Source organism: Grampus griseus (genome assembly GCF_964374135.1).
Source record: "Grampus griseus genome assembly, chromosome: 5".
Taxonomy (NCBI): Eukaryota; Metazoa; Chordata; class Mammalia; order Artiodactyla; family Delphinidae; genus Grampus; species Grampus griseus.
This window is the reverse complement of record NC_138998.1, coordinates 49,215,858-49,228,255: the sequence shown is the minus strand read 5'-3', so window position 1 is coordinate 49,228,255 and position 12,398 is coordinate 49,215,858. Positions and strand designations below refer to the sequence as shown.

General features: G+C 39.1%; 1 protein-coding gene across 2 annotated transcripts in view; it reads left to right on the top strand.

The window, feature by feature from the left end:
* PLD1 (phospholipase D1) overlaps positions 1 to 12,398 on the top strand; it is a gene marked incomplete at its 5' end in the record, with an annotated part of 113,912 nt that overhangs the window by 37,987 nt on the left and 63,527 nt on the right. Inside the window, 4 exons of one of the 2 annotated variants that reach the window (XM_082654762.1) lie at positions 501 to 611; positions 2,511 to 2,711; positions 3,749 to 3,962; positions 4,559 to 4,672. In XM_082654762.1, coding sequence (XP_082510888.1) covers positions 501 to 611; positions 2,511 to 2,711; positions 3,749 to 3,962; positions 4,559 to 4,672 — 640 coding nt within the window. The remainder of the gene's footprint in view (positions 1 to 500; positions 612 to 2,510; positions 2,712 to 3,748; positions 3,963 to 4,558; positions 4,673 to 12,398) is intronic. The other variant, XM_082654763.1, reaches the window with a different exon arrangement.

Genomic DNA, 12,398 nt, shown 5'->3' with positions numbered 1-12,398 from the left:
AACTCTATGAAAATACCCCCAGAAACATTTAAGGCATGTTTAGCATAATTTATTGCATCAGAGTTTTAAAAACACTGTTATTTCAATTCTTTGTGGTATAATAAAGACAAGCAGAAGATCCTAATCCTGTAACATGAATCAGGTCAAAACTTTCCTCAAGGTCAAGTGTTCTGAGATGTTCAAAGTTGTAAGACTATCAGATACTTTTAGTATTTCAAGTTGCAATTTCAACTTTCTGGCTATAATTAGTCAAATACTGACTGTCTCAGTATGACAAATCATAGAATGGAAGGGAGATAAATTTTTATTTTTTATATTTGTGTCTTAATATACACTTATGTTTCACCTTCTTGTATTGCACTTTTCATTAAATATTTTATTATACTTGTTTATAGAGAAAATTTTTAGAAAGTACAATGCCCCAGAAATGAAGAAGAAAAAGAAAATCATAACCTACCTCCAGAAATTCTTATTCCTCCTTGTGTTTTCTCTTGTGACAGCAACAGGGGGTGCATATCTTCATTATGCTCTACAAAGAGGTGGAACTTGCTCTTGGAATCAATAGTGAATACAGCAAGAGGACTTTGATGCATCTACACCCCAACATAAAGGTATTCAGGTCATCTTGCTTAACAATGTTTCTTCTTTATTATTCTGTAGTTTTTCAAATACGTTTTACTTTGAGCAGTGGTAATCTTTAGAGTTCCCTAATGTATATTTTGAATCAATAATATTGTGAACTTCTCAGAAATAAACTAATTATACTTTCTTATACTTCTGATCTTGATGGAGTCAGCAGAGTTCTCATTTCTGCTTCTCTTACCCTGATAATTTAGCCAAGAACATTCTTCCTAGAGTTGTTTTAAGAGCCCTGTCAAGTTTCTATACTCCTCATTAAGGAACCTCTTAAATGTGATCTCCCTGGGATATCCCTTGAACACTGATAGCAACAAAGAGAACTCCTTTAGGATTTAAAGTGCTCTCCTTAAAAGCACTTTGTATACAGTACTAGTAAAGTGAATAAGCATGATAAGCAATTTGAAAAAAGCCTTTTGATATTTTACCAAAGACCTGAAGCCTATCAGTAAATATTGTCGCCCAGTCACTGAGCTACATCAAGACAATGAATTAATCTTCAGCAGGCTTAAAGTATATAATGATTATATATTTCACCTGATTAAAAAAAGATATTCCATGTAAGTAATAACCAAAAGAGAGCAGGAGTGGCTATACTAATATTGGACAAAATAGACCTTAAATCAATAAAGTTTACAATCGATAAAGAAGGACATTATATATTAATAAAAGGTTCAATGCAGCAAGAAAATGTAATAATTATAAACATTTACATACTTAATACTGACCATCAAAATATATGAAGCAAACATTGAAAGAATTGAAGGGTGAAATAAAGCAGTTCTATAATAATAGTTGGACACTTTAATATCACACTCTCAATAATGGATTGGTATATACATACAATGGAATATTTTTCAGTCTTAAAAAGGAAGGAAATTCTGACATGTGTTAAAACATGGATGAACCTTGAAGACATTATTCTAAGTAAAATAAGCCAGACATAAAGACAGATATTGTGTGATTCCATTTACATGAGATACCTAGAGTGGTCAAATTCATAGAGACAGAAAGTAGATGGTAGTTGCCGGATTTTGTGAGGAGGAGGGAACAAGGAGTTTTTGTTTAATTAGGTATAGAGTTCCAGTTTTGCAAAATAGAAAGTTCTGGTGATGGATAGTGGTGATGGTTGCACTATATGAATATGCTTAATACCACTGAACTGTACACTTAAAAAGGTTAATATGGTAAATTTTATGTTATGTGTATTTTACCACAATAAAAACATGTTATGAAAAAATAAAGTTGCCTCCAAAGTTTTTGGAATGTTTCTAGTTAAAGACATACAAAAATAGGTCAGTCTGGGATTATTTAAGAGAGAATTCCGTTTGAAACCAGGAGGTTAATAACTTCTTAAATTACCTTTAAAATCAAGAGCTGCCCAAACATCTATATCCCTGTATCAATATGATTACTAGTTCAACTTAATAACTGCCAAAATATCAATATACTTATTAAAAAATTTTGTCAGAGAGAGGTGTAGGCTAAAAAGTTTCAGTGTTTTTTATATAACATATAACATAACCCTTTTGGGGGAAAAGGGAATCTGCTATTCCATTGAACTGACTTTTATTGAAATATGTGGCCAGATTTCAAGCTAAAGGGCAGCTTCCCCCATATGTGAGGGGTCCAGGGTGGTCAGGGGAGTTTTGAAAAGTATCCAGGGGTAAATACTGAGGATAAAATAAATAAATACTCTGCTAAATACTGAGGATAAAATTAGAAGTTTGGGGATTTTCTTTGATGTATAGATAGCACATTTTAGCATTTGAATTGTAGGAAATGTTGTTCAGGGGAGTAAACAGACCTATTTTATTATAATATGAAAGACATTTTAGAAAGCATATTACGTGTGTGGTTTTTTTCCTCTCAAGGTGATGAGGCACCCAGATCATGTGTCATCCAGTGTATATCTGTGGGCTCATCACGAGAAACTCATCATCATCGACCAGTCGGTTGCCTTTGTGGGTGGGATTGACCTGGCCTATGGAAGGTGGGATGACAACGAACACAGACTCACGGACGTGGGCAGCGTGAAGCGCGTCATCGGGGCACCTTCTCTGGTTTCCCTCACAGTTAGTAAATTTCACCTTTATGGAACTGCATAGAAGGGACACAGTTTGTATAAGTGTGTATTAATAGTGTAATTGGTTGACTGATGGATTGAATGAGAAGGTGGCCTATCCCTGGAGAGGTAGAGAACATTGAGTCCAACACAGACCTGGTTTCAGATACCACTTAGTGAGTCTGTAACTATGCATCTGTTAATCTCAGTTTCTTCTCTTGTAAGAAGAGAAAACAGATCTGATAGAGCATTTGCTATCTCATAGTCAGTTCCTTTGCTTTCCATTTAAATTAAAGATTTAGCTCCTATTTGGGAAAAAAGTTCATAAACAAAAATGTGCGGCAAAATTGGACTTGAAGTTAAAGAAGCAACCTTATTACAGTTAGCTGCCAAGGTTTTCGAAATCTTCCTTCTTACAAACATACAAAACTAGGATAGGTCAGTCTGGAGTCATTCAGGGAATTCTGTTTGAGAGCAGGAGGTTAATAACTTCTCAAAGTATCTTTCAGATCAAGAGCTGCCAAAGTCTCTATATGCCTATATTTGTGACTTGTTATTTCAACTCGAATGATTGCCAGAATATCAATGTGCTTATTAAAAGGTTTGATGGGCTCCATCTTATTTTACTGCTGTCCATGTTGGTGACTTTTCTGGGAAAACAGAGATTTAGTGAAAAGGTAACGGGGAAAGTAATTGACAGAAAAAGCATCGCTTACTTAATATTTATCAGAAGAAGTTCAGTAGCTCAACAGTGAGTATAACTCATGTAATTGTAATCGAAACCAAAAAGTTAATTGGCATGAAACTTCTGGCCCAGTGAAAGAGGAACTATAATGGACTTCCTGGTATCCCTTTGGAAGTATTTAAACAGCTCACAAGGATCGCCCACTGCCCTGTGGCTGACCTCACACATACTATTGTGTGTCTCTTAGGGAGCCTCCGTCATGTGTAAACTTTAAACTGGAATTAAAAGGCCACAGCACAGCTTATCTTATGCAGTTTCTTTTCTTCTCTTTCTTTTTCTTGTTTTTTAAATAATTTTCTCAGGCTGAAACAACAGAGTCTATGGAATCCTTATGCCTCAAAGATAAAAACGAATCTAACAAAAATCTGCCTGTCCTGAAGACTGTTGATGATGCAGATTCAAAACTGAAAGGAATAGGAAAGCCCAGAAAGTTCTCCAGATTCAGCCTCTACAGGCAGCTGCACAGACACCACCTACACAGCACAGACAGCATCAGCAGCATTGACAGCGCCTCCAGTAAGTCATCGTCTGCACTGGAATTTATCTCAACTGTGCTCTGTTCCTCCATAGCCAGACACTGTATACCTGTTTGCAGAACTTGTCCTTCTATAATGGAGTAAAGTGAACAATGCTGAGAAGTCATTATATCTTCCTATTCAGTCTCATGCCATTTCATGGCTCTGTTTGACCCATTTTAGAACAGATTTATTGTTTTATTCACATCACGAGTCATAACAGCCACAATTCATGCTTCTAATGGTTGCAGAATGACTAAGCATTTCTAAAATAATGCCAAGTTATAAAGGAAAAAGAAAAGTATTAGGTGTACTTTATAAACTTTTCATATAAGAGATTTCATGTCTCTTTCTATCCAGAAATACACCCAGCTTTTATCCTCAAACATCAGATTTTCTACATCTTATAAATTTACCATTCTTTAAGATTTGTCTTAAAGCTCTACAGTTTTCTGTTGCACAGAATTTGTGACCGATTTTATAGCCTCGCCTTGTTTTTAAAATGATTGAAGCTGCTTCTGAGTTTAGAAAACTTGGTATATTTATATATATATATCTATATCTCTTTGTAAAGAAAGAACTCTCAACTTTCTCCAGGTGATTGTAATCACTGTAGGAGTCGTCAGAATTTAATCCATGGTTTAAAGCCCCACTTGAAATTCTTTCGCTCTTCCAGTGAGTCTGAGCAGGGGCTCACTAGACGTAACGTTGGTAAGTGACGTGTGACGCGCCGCAGTCTCTGTAGGCTTCCGCTTTTGCTGCATGAGCAGAGCGACCGTGTCTCTGGATTGGCTTTCCATTCTCACAGTGTTCACCCCACGTATGCTTTTAGAATGGATAATCTGATAAGTTTCTCTAAGAACTAGGTTCTCGAATAAATTAATCAGGGCCTAAAATATGGTGGAATGAAGAGGAGTTTGGCAATGGATCAGATTTAGTAACAAGTGATCATCATCAGAAACAGCAACCATAGTAAAATTGTAAGCTAGCGTTTATTGTGTGCAGACTCTGCCGCTCACTGCCCCGAGCGCCTGTGGGGCTTGGTAATAACAGCGTTCTCTCCTTTTTACAGAGGAACCAACGGCAGGGTTAGAGATGATAAGTGATGTGCCCAGAGAAGTTCTAGTTTATCAGTCTCCCAGAAGTCATGCTTCAGACTTGTGATTTAGCAGATATGCAGATGACTACATCAGGACCTTTGGGCTAAATTCTTAAGGCCACAGTTCTATGTACTGTTTAGGAGATGGCTGAGATAGAGCCCAGCTAGCATGGCTGGCTGTGAGTCACTTGTGGCTGTCAGGAGCTGATGACCCTGAACATTAAGCTGGACCTTGAGCAGTGGTTCCAGCATTCTGTAGTCTGGAGACCCTGCAACTTTTAAACTGATTAACTGTATATAGTAAACTAAAGCTCCCATGTAACTGTTAAGTAAATTTGTTTGTCTTAAATCACATTGATATAAAATACGTAAACAACATTGATATATATTAAAATATGGAGAAGAGCATATGTGAGGAGACATTTTCTTTATTTAGCATACAGCTAGTCCTTGATGCCTATGTGGATTCAGTGATAGCTCACAGTAATTCCTGCGCTCCGTAGAGCGTCATAGCCCTGAGACAGGGCACTGGGGAGTCCAGAGAGCCAGGTCAGGGGTGCATGCCGGGGCAGACATTAAAGATAAAAGGTTGCAAACAGGTCCAGGTATTGCTTTGTAATTCCAGAGTGTGGCTTTGCTGCGTTAGAACTGATGATGAGATGGAAGAATGAAGTTGTGAAACATGAAGTCAAGGGAACTGAATGCTAGTGTTGCTGACAACAGGATTGGGGGCAAGTGGAAAAGAAGATGCAAGCTGGGTGCAGACTACGTTAAGTAATTCAGGCTGATGGCAGGCTGAGAGGGGTGATCACCATAGTGGTGAACTAGGGACAGCAATGTGGGTGGTTTTCAGGTGTTGATGGAAATCCTCTCCCGAATAAACTGGATACACGTCCAGTGCAGTGTTTTTTATTGAGAGAGAGAGAAGAGAGAAAGTAAACAACCTAAAATCCAAGAGTAGAGGATGGAGGATGGTTGAGAACATAATGAGCAGTTCATTCCCTTGATGGAATTGCACAATCATTAAAATCTGTAAGTGGGGGGCTTCCCTGGTGGCGCAGTGGTTGAGAGTCCGCCTGCCGATGCAGGGGACGCGGGTTTGTGCCCCGGTCCGGGAAGATCCCACATGCCGCGGAGTGGCTGGGCCCATGAGCCATGGCCGCTGAGCCTGCGCGTCCGGAGCCTGTGCTCCGCAACGGGAGAGACCACAGCAGTGAGAGGCCCGCGTACCGCAAAAGAAAAAAAAAAAAAAAAAAACTGTAAGTGGGGATACAAAAATAAATGTATATGACTCATTTGTTCTTTAAATAAGTACTTACTGAGCTCCTATGTCAATCACTGTTCTAGATACTAGAGATGGAATGAACAACACAGACAAAATTCTGTTAACTAGTAGGAGAGTAAGGATGGGAATTGTATATACAAATAGATCATCAAACACAACGTGTCAGGCGGTAAGAATTATCATGGAAAACAGTACAGCAGGGGAAGGGGGGAAGGGCAGAGGGGAGGAGTTACTATTTTATATGGGGAGGGGGTCAGAGAATGCTTTTCCAATGAAGTGAGTTTTCGAGAAAGATCAAAAGGGAGAGAAGAATCAGGATAAGATAATGTCTGTGGGGAGGAAGTCCAGCCAGGAGGAGTAGCAAGTGCAGACTATGAGGCAGGAGGGGATTGGTATGTTCCAGGAGTGGCTGAAGTCGGGTGGGCTAGGGGAGAATGATAGGAGCAAAGTCGGAGAGGCTTGGGTAGTTTATAGAATTTTGGTTTATACGTTGAGTGAAAAAGGAAGCCATCAGATGGTCTTTCTTGAGCAAAGGCCAGACAAGGTCTGATTTGCATTTTGACAAACGTTTTCTTCAGAGCAGACAGGGGTGGCAAGTAGTGACCAGGCAGGTACTGAATACATCTTGAGGTGGAGCTGACAGCATTTGCTGATGCACTGCATATGGGATGTGGGGGATGGAGAGGACTCTTTCCATTAACTACATTAAGTTACAAATTTAATTTTTTAATAGGAAAAAAGTTAATTTACTTAAATAGGAAAGCCAAAGGATAGTTGAGTCCTTCTGGCGCAGTGCTTTTCAAAGTCTATTTCTTGGATCCTGGTGTTTCTCAGGGGGGCTCTGAGGATAATACTGAGAGCCCCGGACCCTCCTACCTCTATTGGTACCTGAAGGCCCCGGACCCTCCTACCTCTATTGGTACCTGTGTCAACCAGAAAAATCCCACATATATTATTTTATATATTGGACTGCCATGTGAATTTGTATTGGGGAAAAAAAAAGGAAGTTCTACTATTAATAATGAAGGAAGTTTAAAGAGCACAGCTCTACATTTAAATCATGTAATGACTTAAACTTATATTGTCTTATAGGACTTGAAACCCAAATTAAGCACAGAGTGACTCTTCATTATAAGTTTGAAACTGAATGTTTACTTGAGTTAATAACTTCCTTTCCTGAAGATACGAACTGGATTAGCTTCTCTGCAATGTTTCACTTGAATGGAAAAGGCCATGGCTGAACAGGGCTCCTAGCAAAGCCTGGGTTTTTTTTTGTTTTTGTTTTTGTTTTGTTTTTTATGCTTCATCATGGTTTCCTTTGTTTTCCATACATTTTTTTTTTATGGTCTGTGTTTTCTTTTCATAAATTTATTTATTTATTTATTTTTATTTTCGGCTGCATTGGGTCTTCTTCCTGCACACAGAGTGTACACGCAAGATCACTGTGGGTTTTTAAGTAGAAAAAACTGCACTAAAATCAGCTCATCTTAAATGTGATTAGTAACTATGGTAGATTTCTATAGTATATATTTTAATTCAAAATCACTCAGCCATCTTCAAGATTTTTTTTCTCTTAAAGTTATGTTGCAAGAGGGAGAATTTCAAGCACATTGTTTCCTTGATACAGTTATTTTAAAAGGGTTGAATTTTTTTTTTTTTTTTGTGGTACGTGGGCCTCTCACTGTTGTGGCCTCTCCCATTGCGGAGCACAGGCTCCGAATGCGCAGGCTCAGCGGCCATGGCTCACGGGCCCAGCCGCTCTGCGGCATGTGGGATCTTCCCGGACCGGGGCATGAACCCGTGTCCCCTGCATTGGCAGGCGGACTCTCAACCACTGCGCCACCAGGGAAGCCCAAAAGAGTTGAATTTTATTCTTCTTATATTCAGTAATTGTTTGCTAGTCTTTTCCTTTTAAGCAAGATTTAATATATGGCTGATGGGGAAAATAATTCTTGCCATTTAGTTGAGACAAGTGTTTCAAACTCAGATATCTAATCATAAGGGATAATGAAGAGTAGGTTAAGTCATTTCTAAACTCTGTTTTCAGTGGTGTAGAATGTATAACACTTATTTTCACTCTCAAAGAGCTTATTGTCTAATAGGTAAGTGGTGGTATTACTAACCTAGTGCCTTAGTAATTCATCAGGGGGAAATATCCTCTGGCAAGAGTTGTCAGCGAAGCCTTCTCCACAACCGTAAACCTGATCCACAATGCCAAAATCCAAAAAGTTTCAAGAACCAAGAGATTTAAAAAAATATATATATAACTCATTGGGGACCTGTTTCAGAACTGGCCATGAATATAGGCAGAAATTCAGTAGGTAGAGACTAAGAAGGGAGAGAAACAGGCATTCCAGGTAGATGTTATATCTTAACACACATATGAGAAATGCCAACAACAAAGGGGGAAACCAACAGCAAAATGAAAAGACAACCTACTGAATGGGAGACGATATTTGTAAATGATATATATAATAAGCAGTTAATATCCAAAATATATAAAGAATTAGTATAACTCAACAACAACAAAAAACAACCCAATTAAAAATGGGTAGAAAAGCTAGAGACATTTTTCCAAAGAAGACATACAGATGAACAACAGACACACGAAAAGATAGTCAACATCACTAATTGTTAGGGAAATGCAAACCAAAACCAGAATGGCATATCACTTCACACCTGTTAGAATGCCTGTTATCGAAAAGGGAAAAAAATAAAAAATGTTGGCAACCACGAGGAGAAAAGGGAACTTTCGTGCACTGTTGATGGGAATGTAAATTGGTGCAGCCACTTTGGAAAGCTGTATGGAGATTCCTCAAAAAATTAAGAATAGAACTACCGTATGATCCAGCTATCCCATTTCTGGGTATTTACCTAAAAAATACAAAAATAAAAACCTAATTCAAAAAGATATATACACCTTTATGTTCATTGCAGCATTATTTACAATAGCCAAGATATGGAAGCAACCTAAGTGCCCATCAGTGAATGAATAGGTAAAGATGTGGTAAATATATACAATAGAATACTGCTTAGCCATAAAACAAGATGAAATCTTGCCATTTTCAACAACATAAATGGACCTTGAGAGTATTATACTAAGTGAAATAAGTCCGACGGAGAAAGACAAATACTATGTGATTTCACTGATATGCGGAATGTAAAAGACAAGGAAATAAACACAGAAACAAAATAAACAAGCAAACTAAACAGAAATAATTATGTAGATACAGAGAACAGAGTAGTGGTTACCAAAAGGGAAGGGATTGAGGGAGAGTGAAATGGGTAAAGGGGACCAACTGTATGGTGATGGATGGAGAATAAATTTTTGGTGGGGAGCATGCTGTAGTGTATATAGAATAGAAATATAATGTCATACACATGAAACTTACATAATGTTACAAACCAATGTTACCTCAATTAAAAAAAAGAAATTAGAAGATTCTGAATTTTAGAAAGGTAATACAATACCTATACTCTATATTATGTTATACTCCTGGCAAAGTCCAGGAAATACCCTATAAGCAAATCATTTATATTCGTGCAACATCAAGTGGGATAAATAAAGATAATAACCTCAAGTTCACATCAGGTTTTGCTAACAAATGAGCTGTGAAGAAACATTTGGATTTTCAGAGCTTTTGGGTTTTGGAATTGCTTTTGATAGGTAGTTAATTTGTATGGATTGGGCTGGTGGGATATAATTGTACCAATATCTGGAGAGTCTTGAAAGTCAGGCTGGGTCATTGACCCTCATTCCTTAAATGCTGGAGAATCCCTGGGGAGGTGGAATTTGGAGGGGGTGGGGGGTGGAGGGGAAGGGTAGGGGAATAAGGGTGGTATTTTACGAAGGTCATACTAGAGACATGGGAAGTCTGACTAGCTTGTTCCAGTGGGCCCAAGAATGAAGTGAATAAGAGAATCTTTTTTCAGAAGAAAGAATCCGCAAATTTCAGTAGGATTTGAGAAGTGGTGATGGGGAGGTGGGTGGAGAAGACAGTGAAGAAGAGAGGGGAGCCAGAGGTGATTCTGAGGTTTTGCTTGAGAAACGATGAACAGAAAGCAGAAATCTCAAGGGAAGACTTGATTTTGTGGGAATGATGGTGAGTCTAGTGTTACGCATGAGTTTATAGTTTGGTGGGACAACTAGGTAGATGAGGTCAAGTGAGGCATTGGACGTGGCTGTAGATCTAGAGCCCCAGTGAGAAGCCAGGGCTACAGGGGTACGTTTAGGGGAAAGCTGGGGAAAACCTTGTGAGGGAGGAGCTAGGAAAGAAGATCAAGAAGGGTGAGTTGGAGTAATGGTAGAGGAGTGCAGCCTTGGAAGCCAAGAGACGAGAGAAAAAACAGGAGGATGTGGCAAAGTCAGAAGACACCGAGTGAGGGGCAGGAAGATACCCTCTTCCCTGGTGGCGCAGTGGTTGAGAGTCTGCCTGCCGATGCAGGGGACACGGGTTCGTGCCCCGGTCTGGGAAGATCCCACGTGCCGTGGAGCGGCTGGGCCTGTGAGCCATGGCCGCTGAGCCTGCGTGTCCGGAGCCTGTGCTCCGCAACGGGAGAGGCCACAACAGTGAGAGGCCCGCATGCCACAAAAAAAAAAAAAAAAAAAAAAAAAAAAAGTTCTTCATGAACTTTAGCAGCCAGAATCTGGGCTGCCGATGGATGAGGCTTGCAGTAAACTGGCATGAAAAACCGGTGCCAAAAGACAAGGCAGATGCAATTATGAAATCAACTGGGAGCCAGATATAGACTAATAAGAACCACCTCAGGTCAGCATTGCTGATGTAAAAAGTCCTCCCTTCCTGCTCGTACGTGTTCATGCAATTCTGAGCAGTAATCGCAGTAAGTAGGAGTGTTTTGTTCTGTTTAGCCTTAATATTATTTCATTTGTTCTGAGGAGGACCCTGATTTATTTGGACTAGTTTTGGCCATGCCTAAAACCAAAACCTAATTTGAACTGTGAGCAGGTTGAATTCAATTAGCACCAAGATCATTATCTGAGACTAAGAATTTGCTTTGTTTTTCTTATCAAAACTGATTATTAGGTGAGATTTTTAAACAAGTATATGTGTATACATATAAAGATTTAGCCTGGAGTTTCTCAATTGATGAAAACAAATTTTATATATTTTTTATATATATATATATATATATATATATATATATATATATATATATATATTTCAGAATTGACCCACTGTTTATCTCGTTCTTTGTCCCCTTTTTTTCTTTTCCTGTTTTTTTAATAAACAACGTGCCATGCTTACTATAAAGAGCCTACAGGTGAGCAAATAGACCTACCAGTACTTTGGCCTTTCAGTCTTAGAGAGCAGGAAAATAAATCACTGGGAGAAATCAACAGAATTCTATTTTTAACATTATTGAGTTTTGTTCATTGTTAGCATTTTAAGACATTTTCCTTTTACAGAAAATTCCAATACCCTGTGGAGGTTAATTATTCAGTCTGAGATAGAATACTAGCAGTATGTGTGGTGATTGTTTAAAAACTTTTGCTCTGCAAATACTTATTGATTGCCTACTGACTGCCAGTAGCTATACCAGGCACTGAGGTGACATACTCCCCACCCCAAAGTTTATAGATGAGTGAGTGGGGAGCAGGGAGGAGCATCCTTACACAATTGGGTCACAGAGTCCCCGAGGTGTGCAACTGTTAATGGTTCTACAGCAGTGCTAGGGACTGCCTCTCCCTGCTGGGATCTGGGAGGTGTCTCTAGGACAGATGACAGCTAATGTGGCTCTTGAAGGAGGATGAGGAGTTCAGACCAAGAGGGAGGGAAGAACCTTCTAGGCAGAAGGAATAATGTGCCAGCTGCATGATGAACCAGGCCTGTCAAAAGCAGTGAGAAGTATGGTGTGCCTGGGGTCTGGCTGTGTGAGGAAAACAAGGACCAGAAAGAGAGATTGTCAGCAGTTTGAGAAGAGCTCTCTGTGCATACTAAACCCTTAGGATTTGACCCCCTCTAGGCAGTAGGTCATCCTAGAAGGCTTTTAAGCAAGGAGTCTGCAGTTTTAGAAGGACAGCTCTGGGGCAG